The following is a 20,387-nucleotide window of genomic DNA, read 5'->3' as shown; positions in this document are numbered from 1 at the left end:
TGAAACTAATCATTAAAATAATGTTCAGATCAGATTAGATCAGTTGCTCAGTCGTGTCCGAGTCTTTGCGACCCCATGAATCGCAGCACGCCAGGCCTCCCTGTCCATCACCAACTCCTGGAGTTCACTCAGACTCACGTCCATCGAGTCAGTGATGCCATCCAGCCATCTCATCCTCTGGCGTCCCCTTCTCCTCTTGCCCCCAATCCCTCCCAGCATCAGAGTCTTTTCCAATGAGTCAACTCTTCGCATGAGGTGGCCAAAGTACTGGAGTTTCAGCTTTAGCATCATTCCTTCCAAAGAAATCCCAGGGCTGACCTCCATTATGAATTGCCAAAGTACGTACATAAGTCATTGTTTTATTCTACTTTAAGGAAAAATTTAGATGTGATAATATTACACAACATTCATCACCCTTTCTTCTATGCTCTAGAGGAATGTAAGAGAAATATTTTCAGACCAATGATGGACAACTACATGAAAAGTATGTACAAGATAGTTTGTGGATAAAATGATATATAAAATGTCTCACAAAAATGTGGGCAGTATATTCAGATGCATCACTATTCATACTAAATACAACTAAAATAGTTCCTTTGATTAAAGTATCATACATACACACATACATGCCATTCTTGCTAAGGATGTTTACATCTGCACTAAAATTCAAAGTCAGGGACAGCCATAATAAGTATCAGAATTAAACAATGTTCTCAGTGACTGGTAAATAACATAAATAAAAGAGCAAAATGGGCATAAATAACACAATAAGATCATGTCAATAAAACCCAAAGAATATTATTTTAGCTTCAGTGATATTAAAACATCAGAGTTATTATTTTTCCAGTATAACAGTTGTTCTCAGCCTACTCTGATGACAAATGCCTTAGAATCTCTAATACTATACAGTCAAAGATGACTTCCTCTTGATCATATTCTAGCTAGCCAAGAGTTAGCTGGCTATTCTGACAGATAAATGTGGTTTATAGAAAAGTATCAACAATTCAATAAAAATGCTTACTAACCTGGTATTAGGTGCCAAGCCTCTAGGTGCCACTGAACACTGGCACGGAATTGCCATAATGCTGACATTCAAGAACTGACCCTGGATCATTTGCCACTGATTATTACAATCTAAAGGCAATGGAAGGGATCAGTTATTTTCCCTCACCACAGCAAAATGTCAACAGAGCCTGGCTCAGTTCTCAGGGAAGTAATTTCAGACTCACCAGATTTGGGATATCCTTGTGCCCTCCTAAAAGAAAACAAAAGAGACAAAAACACATCACACACAAAAATGGCATCTATTAAACATGAGATGGTTGTAGAACTCAACATTATAGCTATTAGACAGTACATAAAAATATGTGAACAATTCCATTACTGCATTATTTGATTCTCTGATTTATCAGTAACAATGATTTTGGTTTTGTTTTTTTTTTTAAGACTACACCACTTCCTTTGTGTGACTTCGAAAAATGTTTTTAGTCTGCACTAGAAATTCTCATGAGGGCAGAAACTATGGATTTTGTTTGCTTGTTCATTGGCTCATTGTGTCCAAAATGTCTGGCATAGAGCAGATAATCAATAAACAGCTGTTGAATTGAAAGATGGATGGATAAATGGATGGGTAGATGGAGGGATGGAGTGAACAGTTGCTTCTGAAGGCAAATGCCAAGCTACATGATCTTATAGTATCTGTAGCACTCCATGATTCTATATTCTTCACTAATATGATAGAATAACAACCAAATATCCCAAGTCTAATACACTGTTTATATCAAACTATTTTATGTTTTGGGGCTTCCCTGGTGGCTCAGAGGGTAAAGTGTCTGCCTGCAATGCGGGAAACTGGGCTTCAATCCCTGGTTCAGGAAGAGCCCCTGGAGAAGGAAATGGCAACCCACTCTGGTACTCTTGCCTGGAAAATCCCATGGAAAGAGAAGCCTGGTAGGCTTCACGGAGTCGCAAAGAGTCAGACACGACTGAGCAACTTCACTTTCACTTTCATTTTATGCTTTAAAAATAGATAAAGTATATAACCTTCATTGCTAACACTAGCAAGTGGGTACTCTTTCTGCCCCCTTCTGATGCCTATGTCAGAAGCTTTCTCTATCTCCTTTATACTTTAACAAAACTTTATTACATAAAAAAAAATAGATAAAGATTCCTGTATTACTTTGAGTGAAGCTTTTAACTTACCTTTCTTCTAAATCCTGAGAGCTGTTAAATGGTAAAAATGATATTTCACATTCTTCTGGCCTACAACATAATGAAACCTGTTTTTAGCAGTCATTGACTCTGGGATATGAAATTTGGGGTTTAAGGAAAAAAGACTTACTTTAGTTTTGCCAGTGCCTTCATGATAGCAAAATCCATCCGCTGGTTAGGGGACATCCATCGATGATTTTCTGCCACAGCCAAAGCTCTTCCACCAAAGCCAAACATGGCTGAGAACCCAAAGCGAAGAAACTTGCCAATGGTGCTGAAGGTACAGACGTCGACTGGCTGTATGTGCCCTTGAATGTTATGCCGAATATTCGTGTCAGTAAATACAGTCAAGACGGCAAACACAGAAGAGCATATTCATTTACTCATGGAAGAAGAAAGTGTCAGGCTACTTTATAATGTAATAAATATGCTGCTTTATCTTCCACTCTTTTTACCTACAGTGACTGCAACTGCCATTTATAGCTTTTTCAGGTACTAAACGAAGAAAAAGAAAGCAGTACATTTTGCAGTTTACTGCTCTTTTAAACGAAACATTGCTAAGGAAGTCAAGTTGAAGTACATGTGCAAAGTACACTCAGATTTAACAGATTTGCATATATTAGTGCTTATATGCTTTATATCAGTAGAGATAATAAAAGGTCTAGTAGAAGGACACAGGCTGGAGATTTTTTTCTTGTGCTTTTTTTTTTTTTAATTTTAATAACCAGTCCCAGAGTTCTGATAGTGAAACAACAGTTTCTGATATTGTGCATGGATTTTCTTGAGCTGGTTATAAAGTTGGGATCTTGAATATCATTGTATTTTTTCCTATCCAGATTACAGTAAAACTATATTTTCTACTCTTTAGAGCACCTGTATTGTGAAAAATCATCAGTCAAAATAGTGAAACTTTGACTAAAATTTTCAGTTTTTATTCAAACACTTTTCTGCTTTGAGAGATAAAGAAGCTGTCTTGGCAAGTCTGGAGGAAATAAAATAATCTTCCTTAGAAAACATGAACTTCTTTGGAAGAATTCTTACCCATTATAATGTGCAAAGTTGCAGTTACCACATGTGAAACTCCATGGAGAGAATGTGCCAATACATTAGTAGATCCTGCCAAATCAAATGTAAAATGTGGATGATCAGTGTAGCAAACATTTTATGAGGTTTTTATTTGTCTTTCTTAATGTGGCATGTTACGTTGATTTATTTGGTATGATGAACCATCCTTGTGAACCTGGGATAAATCCCACTTGAACGTGGTATATGATCTTTTTTATGTGTTGTTGAGTTCCATTTGCTAACATTTTGTGGGGAATTTTTACACCTAAATTCAAAGATAATGGCCTGTAATCTTTTTTCAGGGGTGTCATTGTCTGGTTTTGGTATGAGGGTGATGGTGGCTTCATAGAATGTCTTTAAGAGTATTCCTTCCTTTTCTTTTTTTTTTTTTTTCTTTCTTTTTTTGGATGCTTTTATTATATTTTTTTAATTTAAATTTATTTTAATTAGAGGCTAATTACTTTACAATATTGTATTGGTTTTGCCATACATCAACATGAATCCACCATGGGTGTACATGTGTTCCCAATCCTGAACACCCCTCCCACCTCCCTCCCCATACCATCCCTCTGGGTTATCACAGTGCACCAGCCCCAAGCATCCTGTATCCTGCATTGAACCTGGACTGGCAATTCGTTTCTTATATGATATTACACATGTTTCAATGCCATTCTCCCAAATCATCCCCCACCTCCCTCTCCCACAGAGTCCAAAAGACTGTTCTTTACATCTGTGTCTCTTTTGCTGTCTCGCATACAGGGTTATCATTACCATCTTTCTAAATTCCATATATATGCATTAGTATACAGTATTGGTGTTTTTCTTTCTGGCTTACTTCACTCTGTATAATCAGCTCCAGTTTCATCCACCTCATTAGAACTGATTTGAATATATTCTTTTTCTTTTCAATTTTTTTGAAGAGTCTGAGAAGAATTGGTATAAGTTATCCTTGAATGTCTGATAGAATTTGCCTGTGAAGCCATCTGGTCCCAGACTTTTGTTTGTAGGAAGTTTTTTTTTTTTTAATTACAGATTCTATTTCACTTCTAATTATCAGTCTGTCCAAATTATCTATTTCATTTTAAACTAACCATTTGCTCTTACTTTATAGAGATGTCACTATGTAATGTTTAAATGAAAAATTACATGGAGGTTTGTAAATTTTTGTTCACATCATAGATGCACACCAGATGGCTACTGAATTATTAATCTTTAAATAACTTAAAAATTAGAAAACAATTTATAGTATCTACTTGCTCACAGCTTCTTCCATTGTGAATGTATATTTTCTACCTGAAAGAGTGTTAGCTATATCAAAATCTGCCCCATCCAACTTTAATAAACAAGCTTCTAACTTCTTTACCAAAAAGAGCACCAACAGTAGAAGGATGGCTCTGGAAAGCAGAAACAAACACATAAACACACAAAAAAGGCCAAATAATAACTAAGAAAAAATATAAAATCACTGTCAAGTACAAGAGATAGGCTTTAAATTCTTTCTAAAGCTCTTTGTGCAAGGTAATGCTCAAAATCCTTCAAACTAGGCTTCAGCAGTACATGAACTGAGAAATTCCAGATGTACAAGCTGGATTTAGAAAAGGCAGCGGAACCAGAGATCAAATTGCCAACATCCGCTGGATCATAGATAAAACAAGGGCATTCCAAAAACACCACCTACTTCTGCTTCATTGACTATGTTAAAGCCTTTGACTGTGTGGATCACAATAAACTGTGGAAAATTCTGAAAGAGATGGGAACACCAGACCACCTGATCTGTCTCCTGAAAAACCTGTATGCAGGCCAAGAAGCCACAGTTAGAACCAGACATGGAACGATGAACTGGTTCTAAATTGGGAAAGGAGTACGTCAAGGCTGCATATTGTCACCGTGCTTATTTAACTTCTATGCACAGTACATCATGTGAAATGCTGGACTGGATGAATCACAAGCTGGAATCAAGATTGCTGGGGAAAATATCAACAACTTCAGATATACAGATGATACCACTCAAAGGCAGAAAGCAACGAGGAAGTAAAGAGCCCCTTAGTGAGGATAAAAGAGATTGAAAAAGCTGACTGAAAATTCAGACTTCCAAAAATTAAGATCATGGCATCTGGTCCCATCATATCATGGCAAATAGATAAAAAGTGGAAACAGTGACAAATTTCATTGTCTTAAGAGTCAAAAATCACTGCAGATGGTGACTGCAGCCATGAAATTAAACCGTGCTTACTCCTTGGAAGAAAAGCTATGATAAAACTAGGCAGTGTATTAAAAAGCAGAGACATCACTTTGTAGACAAAAGTCAGTACAGTTAAAACTATGGTTTTTCCAGTTAGTCATGCATGGATGTAACAGCTGGACCATAAAGAAGGCTGAGAGTCAAAGAATTGATGCTTTTAAATTGTGGTAGTGGAGAAGATTCTTGAGAGTCCCTTGAACAGCAAGGAGATCAAACCAGTCAATCCTAAAGGAAATCAGTCCTGAATAATCATTGGAAGGACTGATGCTGAAGCCTCAATACTCTGACCACCTGATGCAAAAAGCCAACTCATTGGAAAAGACCCTGATGCTGGGAAAGATTGAGGGCCAGAGGAGAAAGGGGCAACAGAGGATGAGATGGAGATGGTGAAGGACAGGGAAGCCTGAACTGCTCCAGTTCGTGGAGTTGCAAAGAGTCAGATATGACTTAGCAACTGAAAACAACAAAGCTCTTAACCAAGTTGGGGGTCTCTTCTATTATCTGAGATATTGTATCATAGATGAAGAAAACACTTCTTTCCATGGTATCTGCCACAGTATAAGAATCTGTATTGAGACACAGATTTCTCTGTATCACTAGGATAATTTAGGATCCATATGAATTTTTCCCACCAGCCTACACAGAAAAAGAGCTCTCTCAAGTCACACCCCTGTAATACTTATGTGTCTGAGATCTTGCGGTAAAGGTCTGCTTTCAAAGGGGAAAATACCAGCTAGCCCATTCCCAGGGAGTAAAAAGGATTTAAAATTAAGAAGTTACCATTTTTCTTGATTTAAGTCCAGTAACTGCCAAGAGCTGTGCTAGCATGGATGTATTGTGTACTACAGCTATCAGGCTTCGCTGGTGGCTCACACAGCAAAGAATCCACCCACAATGCGGGAGACCTGGGTTCGATCCCCAGGTTGGGAAGATCCCCTGGAGGAGAGCACGGCAACCCACTCCAGTATTCTAGCCTGGAGAATCCCTATGGACAGAGGAGCCTGGCAGACTATGGTCCATCAGGTCACAAAGAGTTGGACATGACTAAGTGACTAAGCACATACACACTATAGCTATCGAGGCAAAGACTAGTCCCCTGGCTTTGCTAATGAGAAACTTTCCTGTGTGGTCCCTTTGATTTGTCACTTTGAATGGATATATGCTTGGGTTCTCAGTTGAAGTTGAGACAGTGCAGCCATTATCAAACAATACAATAATAATCATGAGGTACCTACCTAAGCATTGAGATTTTCACACCTCTAATGATACCAATGCAAAGAAATGTCCACCTTGACCAACTGGTAAACTGGTTTTAACTGACTTATCAAAAGGTAGTTTATGTTCTGACCCTTGTTACTCAAAATATGTCCCATAATCAAACAGCAATGGCCACATCTCCCTGTTTATTACAATGTTGATTGTGAAGTCCCACTCCATGCCTAACAAGTCATAGTCTGCATTTTATAAGATCTTCAGGTTATGTATAATATAAGGAGAGGTCCTTCTCCAGAATTTATGGTTCAAGGATCAGCTGCATCAACATTATCTGCTAGAGCTTATTAAAAAGGGAAATTTCTGGATTCCACCTCCAACCTTTGGAAAGGGAGTAGCTGGGAGTAGGGCCCAGATGTCCATGTCTTAGCAAGTTTTCCAGGTAACTTTTATGCACTCTAAGGTCTGAGAAAAGTGGTCCAGAAATCTGTTCCTCAGTGGATCTTTACCAGCTGTCAATCACCTCAGTTCAGTTCAGTCGCTCAGTCGTGTCCAACTCTTTGCGACCCCATGAATCGCAGCATGCCAGGCCTTCCTGTCCATCACCAATTCCTGGAGGTCACTCAGACTCACATCCGTTGAGTCAGTGATGCCATCCAGCCATCTCCTCCTCTGTCATCCCCTTCTCCTCCTGCCCCCAGTCCCTCCCAGCATCAGAGTCTTTACCAATGAGTCAACTCTTCGCATGAGGTGGCCAAAGTACTGGAGTTTCAGCTTTAGCATCATTCCTTCCAAAGAAATCCCAGGGCTGATCTCCTTCAGAATGGACTGTTTGGATCTCCTTGCAGTCCAAGGGACTCTCAAGAGTCTTCTCCAACACCACAGTTCCAAAGCATCAATTCTTCGGTGCTCAGCCTTCTTCACAGTCCAACTCTCACATCCATACATGACCACAGGAAAAACCATAGCCTTGACTAGATGGACCTTTGTTGGCAAAGTAATGTCTCTGCTTTTGAATATGCTATCTAGGTTGGTCATAACTTTCCTTCCAAGGAGTAAGCGTCTTTTAATTTCATGGCTGCAGTCACCATCTGCAGTGATTTTGGAGCCCAAAAAAATAAAGTCTGACACTGTTTCCTAGGCCTTTCCAACGATCCTTTAACCCTCTATAGGCTGCCTTTGGACCTCTAATTGCTAATTAATCTAGACTAGGTGAGGGCAGGGGGAAGCAAAAACAAATCAATCCATTTTACTTCCCAACCAGATTATGTTGAAGGTTTTGGAGAAGGCTACATAACTAGAGTGATATATTTAAGATTATCAATGGATTACAGTACTCTATGAAACATACTTCCTCCATTACCATGGTTAATTAGGAGCAGGCCATAAAAGCATTCCTCTAGAAAGACTATTTAAAAACATAATGTAATGTTGTCATGTGCAGTAGAGAATGACACATATCATGACTCAAGAAAAATAAAGACCATTTATTCCCTTGAGTTTGAAGTATGCTAAGTATGCCCAAACACAAATCCTCTTAGAAAGCTAGAGATTGCTTTTTATTTTTTTGTCTTCTCAGGCTTTGCAACTTTGCCACTTTCCTTTAATTCCACTGAACCTGGCAATGATAACAGACATGACCAGAAGTCAGAAAATCATTTTAGTCATCTTCTACTCTGCTTAAGCTATACCTTAATCCTGAAGAACTTATTTTTTAACACTCTGAATTTAAGAGGAAAGTTGATGAAGAAAGTAGATGTAAAATTATAAAACTGTAGATTGCTTCATATTTTTGTTTGAATAATCTAAAAGAGTACAATTTCCTGAAACAAAATGTGCTCCATCCAAAAAGATATCTACATGCCAAAAGAACATGCTGCTCACATAAATAAAAACTATGTAATTTTAGCATTCTCACAAAAGCTATAAATGTTCTGCCTCGAGGTAAACATTTTAATTAGCCTGAAAAGTTGTTTTTCTTAACACTACCAGCAACTTTACTCACTGCCACCTCCCCAAATCTGCTAAAATGTGCCACATCCAACGAGTAAGGACAGAAGCAGCAGATCATCTAACGCATGACTGATGGAAGAACCAGGCAGAAACTACGGAGGCAAAAAGAAAAAAAAAAAAATTGTCCTTGGAAGTGCAAGCACTTCTGCAGAACAATTAACTTAATTAACCAGACATCATGAATATTCATAAAGCCATTAATGTCTCCCACATCCAAACAGATAAATGTGATGTAATGACTTCCTAGTCAAGCATATCTAAAATTCTCATGAAAACTGCACCTACACTTCGGTTCTTTGCCTAAAATATCATAGAAATTAACAGTCCCTTGGCAATATTTTATTCTCCTTAAATTAATTGGAATGTATGATTTATGAATTCTATAGGAATATATGGTTCCCAGTCATCAGTATGTGGATTGAGCCTTGTTTTACATCAACTGGATTGCTTTTTTATTTTTATGTCCTCTTTGGCTTTTTTCTCTATCCTCCCCCTCATACCTTTAATCGGAATCTCTCTGTATAGTTCCTTAGCACCAGTTCCCATAGCAACAAACACCATTGCTAATGGCCAGTAGTTCAAATACAGGCTTCCCACATCTGATCCATCTGAGTCTGACCATAATTCAGTGGTTTAGTCTGTTGGCTCAGTGGAGTAATTTACTAAACACGCTCCCTCTGGGTATCTCTCTCCAGGAGGCAAATGGCTCCAAAGGCAGACCGTCTTCTGCATTCAGCTTAGAAACTTCCTGCCTAGCTCTTGTTCCCAGTCTCCACAAAGCCCTGACCAGACATAGAGTCCTCATATTAATTACATCCTGCACATGATTTCCTCCTATTAGATGCAATCCATAAGCTGGAACTTCTATACAACCACTAAAGTTTTGACAACAGGCTGTATCTTCTAAACAAAAAGTATTCAAATGCCATTTCTATCAATCATATCCACTGTATCTGGAAAATGCTCTCAAAATCAGAAATATGTTTAAAAAGTATGATGATAATAAAACTCAATGCTATTCCTCTATAAAATCTGAGTTGCATGTTAAAAAGTAAGCATAACCAGAATTGTTTCTAGCTCGCTATTCACTTGATGTCAAATGCATACCTGTGGAGACACCCATCCTTCCACTTCTGATGCACAGCACTGAATGAGTGACCTCAGGGGTGTAAGTACTATGGAAAAGAAACAGTGAGCTAAGCATATCCACTCTGCCCGAAGGGAAAAGGTTGGGAAAGTTCCACCATTATAGACATACTCCTAAAATGACACAGAAAGGTCAAAGTGTGCTTCCAAAGCATCTTTTTGAATTGATGCATTTTGTTATTGTCTACCTAAAAGGTTTATTTTCACAGATTTTTCTTAACGGGTTTTATAATCATAAGGATATATCCTTATAACCCTCTCCTTTTAAATTATTGTTTTTATGAAGGACTTTTTCCTCTAAAAGAGCATTGGTATGTCTCCTATTCTTTGTCGATTGATAATACAAATATACTAAAATCCACACTAATTGACTCTGGTTATTGAATGGATAGAAAGTTGATTTCTTTTTCAACCATGTGCATTGTTTTCTATTTTCACAGGAAACAACACAACTGACCCTTAAACAACATGGGTTTGAAGTCAGTGGATTCACTTCGATGTGGATATTTTTCCGTTGTGAATACTATGCCATGCTGTGCTAAGTCGCTTCAGCTGTGCCTGACTCTTTGTGACCTTATGGACTACACCTGCCAGGCGCCTCTGTTCATGGGATTCTCCAGGCAAGAATACTGGAGTGAGTTGCTGTGCCTTCCTCCAGGGGATCCTCCTGACCCAGGGATGGAACCCACATCTCCTGCAGCTCCCACACTGCAGGAGAATTCTCTACTGCTGAGCCACCAGAGAAGCCCAGTGAATACGATGGTGGTGGTGCTGTAGTCCCTAAGTCGTGTCTGACTCCTTTGACTCCATGAACTGTAGCCTGCCAGGCTCCTCTGTCCATTGTATTCTCCAGGCAAGAATAATGGAGTGGGTTGCCATTCCCTCCTCCAGGGAATCTTCCCAACCTGGGAATCGACCCCGATTCCCTATTCCCAGTGGGCTGAATTTGAGAATGCAGAGAAAAGAAGGGCCAACTGTATATTGATCAAGGATCAACTGTAATTGTTTCCACTCTTCTTATGGAGATGATAATATGTGATGTTTTAAAATGAAAAAATCTCACCTTTTTCACTATTGTTTGTTTCAATAATAATTTGGGAGGAAAAAGTGAAAGTGAAGTCGCTCAGTCATGTCTGACTCTTTGTGACCCCATGGACTGTAGCCTGCCAGGTTCCTCTGTGCATGGGATTTTCCAGGCAATAGTACTGGAGTGGATTGCCATTTCCTTCTCCAGGGGATCTTCCCGACCCAGGGATCAAACCCAGGTCTCCCTCATTGTAGACAGACACTTTACCGTCTGAGCCACCAGGGAAGTCAAGGACTAGATTAATGTAACAAACCTGCCAAAGATGCTGTTGCCTGTTCCAGATGCTGGTGTTGCTCTGGCTGTTCTCCCTGACTCACTTCCACTTTCTTTTCCTCCCTTCCCCTAATCAGGCTTATTCCTAGAGCAGGTTCCCAGAAGGTTGCTCCCTTGCCTAAACCTCCCATTGTTCCCTAACAGCAATTCAGACCCTTTCCTGTGGCATCCAGAAACCACCAAAGTTTAGACACATTTTGACACCAGTACCACCCAACAAATGGCCTGTGGTCTTTTCTTTCACATTCCTGGATTTTGCCTTGCCACTTGTTATTTTTGCAGCCAAGAAAATAACATATTCTTATCTTTCAGGTCAGATCCTACCTATTTTTAGGTCCCGTTCAAGTGCCACTTGCTCTATAATTTCTTTACATTTACTCACGTAACCCTTATTAAGCGTTCATGGTGTCACATTCTGTTCTAGCTGATGGAGATAGAGCAGTCAGGATGAATCCTTTTGGCATTCTCAAACTTATCTGTTTATACTTCAATTATGGGAATTGAGTTACTACATTTTATCCCATATGGAATTATAAGCAGCTTGACTGGAGTGGCCCTATTTTGAAATTTCATATCTGGAACTGCATGATCATTAAACCTTTATATGGGAAGGTAGAATAATAGTCCCATTTGTTGTTTGCTTAACTATATTAAACTCTGCAAATATACTTCTAATTTAATACCACAATAACCTCATAATGAAGGGGGTATCATGTGTGTTATCTCTCTCTTATTTAGAGAAATAAGGCTCAAAGAAATTAAATAACTTGGGCACCATCTCACATGTGCTAGCAGAGATACCAAGCGTGGATCTTTCATACTCAAAGTCTGTGCATTTAACTCTGTATGATGCAGTCTAGGTTAGAGAGTAATACAGGAAGAGATGGGGGAGAGGGTTCACTTGGCAAATCCAGGGGCCCTCCCTTGCCTGCTGGTATCACACCAAGTGGAAGCTGGGCTCCGACAGGAGTCAGGATGCTGTCTGTTTCCAACCCCGCATTCTTCTGGGCTCTAAGAAGCAAAGCATGGGCTACTTCACTGGCAGATCCATCTCCACCAACACATACCACACTGGAAAAGAAATTAAGTCAAAGAATGAATGACATCAGAATAACTGGTAATAATTTGTGAAATGTAGACTTTAAAATATTAATCTTACATATTGTATTTGCATAATTACTCATAGCTTCAAATATTTCAATATATGTCAATGGATAAGAACACACTAGCACTGTACTGATAAAGTTTACAAGAAGACATTAGCTGAACTTTATTATGGTTCAACTCAAAAAATATTCAAACATACAGTCTAAAAGTCAGATGAGTGGCTCAGATGGTAAAGAATCTGCCTGCAATGCAGGTGGCCCAGTTTCAATCCCTGGATCAGGAAGATCCCCTGGAGTAGGGAATGGCTACCCACTCCAATATTCTTGTCTGGAGAATCCCAAGGACAGAGGAGCCTGGTGGGCTACAGTGCATAAAGTCACAAAGAGTCGGACACGATTAAGCAACTAACACTTTCACTTTTCACTTGCAAGAGGCATTAAAACACTTGAACATGTTAATTCACATCTGACCTGAATTTTGCTTTGTTAATATCCCAAAGCATATTATTTTTATTTTGTTTATGTTAGTAAGTCAATGAAATTCATTTAACTAACACAAGCGAAAGCATAAAACCCTGCTAATTTTCAATATAGCTCTGAAAAGACAATAAAAGCTCTGAAAAGCAATAAAAATCATGTAAAATATAAAGCTTTAATTTAAGGAACTACTAATCATCATTAGTTATAAATGTCTATTGCAAACATGAACTGGTTTTTATCTCTTGGATATTACTGCGATACTGAACTTGTAAAGTTAGTGTTACTAGCCTTTGGCTCTAGTCAGCACTAAAATTTTTTAGGACCTCACCATAAGTACACTACAGGAGGGGGGAGGTGGGAATCCATGAAAGTCATATAGAATGTCAGAGGTTTTGTCATAGTCATTTGTATTTAAAAGATGTAAAATAACGGGCTTCCCTGGCAGCTCAGTGATGAGTCCACCTGCCAATGCAGGAGACATAGGTTGGATCCCTGATCCAGGGAGATACCACATGCCACGGAGCAACTAAGCCAGTGAGCCACAACGATTGAGCTTGTGCCCTAGAGCCGGGGAGCCCCAGTTCCTGAGCCCATGTGCCCTAGAGCCTGTGCTCTGCAAAAAGGGAAGCCACCACAAAGAAAAGCCTGCACACTGCAATTAGAGAGTAGCCCTGGCTCGCCACAACTAGAGAAAAGCCCACACACAGGAACAAAAACCCAGCATAGCCAAACATTTAAAAAATAATAACATTAAATATAAAAATCACATCAACTGACCCAAAGGTAAAGAGTTTGTATTATTGAAAGCAGGTGCCATGCCCCACGACCTCCCAGGCCCTTCAGCAGAAGAGTCTGCTCGTTTAAATGAGAAGCAGTTTCTTGGCTCCAGCCCACTGCATCATCCAGGAGGCAGGCTTAGAGGACCGCATCTTCTGATTTTTCTAGGGAAGCCACAGGACCTGCTTTGGGGGTAAGTCTCCTAACTTATAAACATTAGCAACTAGCATTCGATATATTTAAAAATTCTTTTTGCCAAACAGAACAGCCCACAAGGCATAATCAGCAGAGATTCCTGGTTCCCTAAGTTCAGGAAGCTCCAGAAGCTGGTGGATCCTGAGGCTGAGAACATTGTCTCCATCAGCTGCCTCCACCGTGTTCTCAGTCTTCCAGCCCCAGCACTTAGGTGGGGTTCAGGGATAAGGCTGCATATAGCCTGGGCAATCCAAGGTCCATCCTAACTAGAAGAAATTCTATGATACAGGATATGACCCAGGTCATGTTTGCCCAGGGATATTATTTTGTGTCTGAACTGATTCCAGCAGTCTCAGTGTAGCCACTAATTCAGAGAAAAGTGATTATGCCTACTGAGCACCAACTTCATGTCATATAACATATTGGCTCTTTTCTATTAAATTCTTAAAAATCTGTAAAATAGGCATTAGCCTCATATTTATATATGGGGAAGCCAAGGTTTCATTTGAATCTTATCTGTATGATTTCAAAGACCTCTATGGATAGATTTTCAAACATTTTATGGACTTAACTTCTAGTTCTATGCCTGTCTACCAACCAAGAGTGTGTGGCCTAAAAAGATCATGTAAAGTCATCCAACATATCTAACTGAGCACAAATAACTTGCCTCTTCTGTATCATATGGTAACATCTGACCCCTGGAATCCTGCACTCAGTTAAAGCACTGTGTACATGTTAACTCTAACTGCTAGAGTTAGTAGAAATGAGCCTTTCTCGGGACACATGTGTGAGTTAGCTGCTCAGTGGTGTCCAACTCTTTGTGACTCCATGGACTGTGGCATGCCAGGCTCCTCTGTCCATGGAATTCTCCAGACAAGAATGCTGAAGTGGGTTGCCATTCCCTTCTCCAGGGGATCTTTCTGAAACAGGGATCAAATCCAGGTCTCCTGCATTACAGGCAGATTCTTAACTGTCTGAGACACCAGAGAAGCACATATAGGAATATGCTCTACTACAAAAACCTTTGAAATATTGTCATAAGGCATTCTGTGTTAAATATTTTGAAACTAAAACAAATGATAATTACAATAATAAAGTAACACTTAGTGAACAATTACTACATATCAGATGTTGTCAGCACTCTCCATATATTAATTTATTTAATTTGAACAATAACCACACACAGTATACACTTTTACTCCCAATTCACAGATTTGGAAAATAAAACATAAAAAGATTAAGCAACTGTTCCAAGGTCATACCATGGTAAGTTATAGAATGAGATTTTGAAATAAGACAAGTTGGTCTTAGAAGCTACACTACTATTTGATATATTAGACTCCTTTCTTACATAGAAGACCCAATGAAAATAGCCTTAGGAGAGTTTTATTATTTTGGAAATCAGTTTAACAGTAGAATCACTGTGGAATTAAATAAGAGAAAAGAACTTATGTTGACAAATACTAGATCATTAAGATCATCTCGAGATATAATTACCCAACCTAGGGAATATACTTAATATAAACATAAAAGAGTCCAGCTATTAAAAGAAAAGGCAAAAAAATAACCTTTTAAAATGGGTTAATTCAATCACACTTAAGAGCTACCCTAAAACATAACCCTTTAGAAGTAAAGGGTAAACCCTTGTGTTTTCAGAATAAACTCTTTCATGCCTGACCAAAAGTAAAGCTTTGCTGTCTAGAAAAGCACAATTGGGAGCTAATATCTCATTTCTCTTTATTAAAAGTGATAAAAAATATAAATGGGTGTTTGTGTATTTGTCTATCAACCCACATCATTATTAAAAATTTTATTATTGGATTTTCAACTTAAATTTTTTTTTGAGAAGAGATACTTTTTAACCTTACTTACTAATACAGATATCACAGTGGTGATAGAATGTCAATGTAAGCCAAATAATACCTGCTGCTGCTGCTAAGTCACTTCAGTCGTGTCCAACTCTGTGTGACCCCATAGACGGCAGCCCACCAGGCTCCCCCATCCCTGGGATTCTCCAGGCAAGAAAACTGGAGTGGGTTGCCATTTCCTTCTCCAATGCATGAAAGTGAAAAGTGAAAGTCAAGTTGCTCAGTCGTGTCCGACTCTTCACGACCCCATGGACTGCAGCCCACCAGGCTCCTCAGTCCATGGGATTTTCCAGGCAAGAGTACTGGAGTGGGGTGCCATTGCCTTAAATTTAAATGAAGGAAAAAACTAATTCAACAAAATATAGTTTTAAAATGCTGTGAAACAAAATAATAAAATATTAGTATATGTATCTTGTCTGGAAAATTCCATGGACAGAAGAGCCTGGCAGGCTGCAGTCCATGGGGTCACAAGAGACATGACTGAGAGACTGAGCACACACAATATATGTGTAATTGCATAAGAGCTACAGATTAGCACTTTTCACACTTACAAACGCAACTGTTTCTGCTTCAAGTCTATATATTCGATATTACTCTTTTCTTTGTCTTTACAAAACTTCCTGTTCATGCCCAGTATAGAGGAGGCAATGTGGAAACTGACAGGGTTTCCTCAATGGCTCAAATGATAAAGAATCTGCCTGCCAGGCAGGACACCTAGGTTCAATCCCTGGGTCAGGAAGATCCTCTGGAGAAGGGAATGCCTACCCACTCCAGTATTCTTGCCTGGAGAATTCCACGGACAGAGGAGCCTGGCAGGCTACAGTCCACGGGGTCACAAAGAGTCGGACAGAACTGAAAACACATAATATATGGAAATGGACACTCCTGCAAACTCCAGCAGTGGATCTGAGAGCGTTTGCTGGAACACACTGGAGTTGCATACCAGCTGTCATGAGGACTGATAACAGTGTTCCTGTTGGCATTAGGAATATGTCACGATGTGTCTTCATAAAAACATATGCAACTCATTAAAGAAAACTTCAAAATCTTAATAATCTTCTTAAACGTTATTTACTGAATCATTTTGCTTCTGAATAATATCATAGAATTTCTCTAGGATCTTAATCTCTGGTCTATGTCTAAAAACCTTTAGGTGATTTCCTCCTCACTCCCTATCAATAGCTCCAGTAGAGACAGGAGGAGATGCCTCAGGCTCAAGTTAAGCCCCTCTTCCATCAAAATACCAAAGAATCCTGGGGTTACCTCATCCTGTCCTTGAGTCTTTTATATCAATTTCTCAAAAAGTACTCCTACAACTACTCATCAAACATATTCAGGAACAGGGTGCTCATGAATGTAGCGTGTCCCACTTTCAAACAATTCTACTTGTTAGAGAATTGTTCTCTGGAATTGCCTACAGAAACTGTTTCCACTGTTCTCCTCGTATATATGCCTTTCTATGCAATTCTAAATAGAATGACTTAAAATGACCATTTTATTAAGATAGTTATCCCAACCACCATTTTACCTCCTGCTGAAATAACTAGACTCAAAAAAGCAAATGAACTATTTAAAGGATCTTAGAAGACTTCCAAAAGAAATTTTAAACTATTATGAATCCTAAATTAATTGGCATACTATACAGTGAAATCACTGGAGCTCAATGAACATAATGGCTAGGTAAACTATTTGGTGAAAAAAAAATGTAGGTAATAACTAAAGGATCTATAGATCTTGTAGTGCCACACTGCAAAATAACACCTCCTGCCATGTGGAATAAATAAGAACTATGTTCATGTAAAGAGAAAACATTATTCTATTGCATTTAAGCTATAGTTTTTCATCATTCTGCAAAATTCTTCTTGATCCTTGCACAGTTAATTACCAATGGACGTTATTTATAGATAACACATTTCCTGGAACACTTCATAATGTTAATAGGCAAGACAAGGTGTAATACGTACAATATCTGTTATTCTTATTATATAACCATGTTTTAAAGCAAGGACTTATTTGCAATGCAACATCTCTTATACATTCACAAGTTGTGTTTCAGGACTATGTAGCAAATTAAGGTAGCTAGCTGGTAAGCATGATTCCCCCAATTACTTCTCTTAAATTGTATACTTGCAAGGTAATTTCCTAAATGTAGCCTATTAATCAATCTGTCGAGCACTAAGTATAAGGCTCTGCAGTAATCTCCTACCTCATATTCTTCATGCTCAATATTTATAGACCATTGCCGTCTAGATTCACTCCCTTCGATTAAATTCCTTTTTGAAAAATTATGTCTTACTTACCAAACTTCCTTCTTCATCCAATATTTTTCCTCACCTCAAAATATTAAGTATTTCTGAAAACTGACCTTGGTAATGCTCCAATCTGATTGCATCACTTTCCTCTCTAACACATTCTAATAATTTTTCAGGAGGAGTAAAGCCTTCCATTACAGTTGAAAGACCCAAATGCCCTTCCTGATATTGTGAGTCTATTGCTGCCCACCCCCACTGCCATCACCATGAGACAGAATAATTCACATGCCTGCCACCTTTTAAAACTCTGAAACATCCACCCTTGCAAAAAACCTTCCCTAAAAGAATACGCTTTTAGTCTTGTACATCAATCCAGCACTTTAGCAAATTGATTCACCTACATTTTTACAATGTCAATTGAAATATACGTCACTTGCCTTGTTTCTAACGTTTGCATGCCAGTGAAAAATTTCTACACATGCCAGCAATGTATTGCAAACAACAGTTTCTAGTACCTACTATGAATAACACACTTATTTGGTACCCACTAAATTATAGAAGATAAGTAAAATCAGCACATTTTTTTCATCCTGAAAATAATGCATTTGTTTTTATAAAATATTTACACTCAATCATAGCCAAATTAACCCGGGGATAGCTAATAATACTATCAATAAATTTGCAAAAGAGGATCATAATATAGTTATGCCATATGACCAATATATTATCTTCCATCAATGCTTTTCTAGATACTCACAGGGTTAAAGCCAAAAATTAAGAACTCAAGATGCAAATATATGTTCATAAGGTAAGTATGAGGCAGCACACGGTAACTTGCCAGTACTTATATTCACACCCCTCCTTCGGGGTTTCTATGCACAGTCCTGTGAGGTAGATGACTGTGCCATATTACATTACCATCATTAGCTGTTACTACACATATATGCATGAAATACAGCCCAATGACATACATCACAAATAGTTAAAAACTGTAAGTTCCAAATATGGCTAAAAACTAATGAAAATATTTAATAACATAAGCTCTATGGTATATGTAGATGAAGAATACAACCTACCCATCAAATCCCTGTAGTTCACATTCTTTGAGTAGTGACAGGGCATGCCCTTCATATTCTGTTACTGTATTAGAAGAGGAAAAAAAAAAACAGAAAAAGGTAAAAGTTTTAAATGAATGATCTACACTTTTTAACTTGGTTTGGCAAAATAATATGCTAAACATATGGCCAGGTCGTAAAGCAAGATATATTCTTGAATATTTATATTTTAATCATGGCAAGGAGGATTGTTACTTGCTCAGTGTGTTTTATAGCTTTATGTAAAAGAGGGTCATATATTTATTCCAACTACATAAGTCATTTGGGGATATCCCATTAGATAATTTATCTTGGTGCCTGTCAGTTTAGTGTTCCCTAAATAAGACACATTTCCTTTAAATCAGAAGCCTAGGAGCAGCAGTATTTTGAAAATAAGGCATATTAGCTGGCATCAGATAGTCAATGTTAAATCGCTTTGGCAACCTTACATGAATAAATTACTTGAAAGGTTAGTGTAAGATTTACATACTAGAAGAATGTGTGTCTGGAACTGCTAGACTAAAAAGAGGAGGAGTTGGATGTGAAAATGTGAAGCCAAGCCAATACCAATGATAACAGACCCAACGCCAAGGAGGGTGGCGCACAGGCCCACCAGAGCCCAGATTCTCCGAGGAAATGAATCTGTCACTCCCTATTGCTGTCTCTACAGTCATGATGCCCTATACAGTACTGCAAATGCCAGTGAAGACAGGATAAACTGGCACACTGCAGATGGCACCAAGCGGTCCAACCGCATTTAGCATTTTCTGGGGCAGCTCTGCCAGAAGAGACAGCCCAGCTGTATCCACCCATCAAAGATTTCTGCTGACTGACATGACACTGCAGATGGATTTTTTGTGTAAGAATGTGCATCATTATATGCGAGATTACATTAATCTTTCATGCCTGTCTGTCCCTGGTGCCAGCATGGTTCAAGCTTTTCCTACAATGTTTTTAGATATTGTTAAAAATTATTAGTCTTGGTGTCTAAAAGAATCATTCTGTACCCAGCAGCATTACATTGTAATTTTCCCACAGCTTATTCAAATGCTGTGGGAAAATTCAACATTCACAGGAATAAAACTTCTCAATTAAATTCTATTTAGCAGAAAGTGACAAGAAAACAAAATATAAACTATCAACATTAATAAACAGGTTATCATCCATGACTGTGTGCTGATCATTCATCTGTAACTCCAGTAAGTAGCTGCAACCTTAAAAGCAAAATAATAAAGTATCTTACAAACACACATTGAGAATAATTAAGGGTATTAGGGAAGAAATATTTATGCTAAGAGTCAGTTTATCAAGTCTCGGTTTTATTCCAAAGATTGCTTTGGTAAAGCTTTTCACATCCAAAACAAAA

The 20,387-nt window shown here is 38.5% G+C and overlaps 1 protein-coding gene across 3 annotated transcripts in view; it reads right to left on the bottom strand.

Moving 5' to 3' along the window:
• Positions 1-20,387, bottom strand: part of CERKL (CERK like autophagy regulator) — a 140,822-nt gene that overhangs the window by 7,962 nt on the left and 112,473 nt on the right. For all 3 annotated transcript variants that reach the window (XR_011570633.1, XM_070802754.1, XM_070802748.1), the window contains exons 4-10: positions 19,004-19,067; positions 12,178-12,320; positions 3,253-3,327; positions 2,342-2,519; positions 2,203-2,262; positions 1,230-1,255; positions 1,026-1,134 (exon numbers count right to left, since the gene is read on the bottom strand). Coding sequence is in view for 2 of the 3 variants with exons in the window: in XM_070802754.1 (XP_070658855.1) it covers positions 1,026-1,134; positions 1,230-1,255; positions 2,203-2,262; positions 2,342-2,519; positions 3,253-3,327; positions 12,178-12,320; positions 19,004-19,067 (655 nt within the window). In the remaining variant the exon portion in view is untranslated. The remainder of the gene's footprint in view (positions 1-1,025; positions 1,135-1,229; positions 1,256-2,202; positions 2,263-2,341; positions 2,520-3,252; positions 3,328-12,177; positions 12,321-19,003; positions 19,068-20,387) is intronic.

The sequence above is a fragment of the Bos indicus genome, chromosome 2, assembly GCF_029378745.1.
Source record: "Bos indicus isolate NIAB-ARS_2022 breed Sahiwal x Tharparkar chromosome 2, NIAB-ARS_B.indTharparkar_mat_pri_1.0, whole genome shotgun sequence".
Lineage (NCBI taxonomy): Eukaryota > Metazoa > Chordata > Mammalia > Artiodactyla > Bovidae > Bos > Bos indicus.
This window is presented reverse-complemented; position numbering and strand designations above follow the sequence as displayed.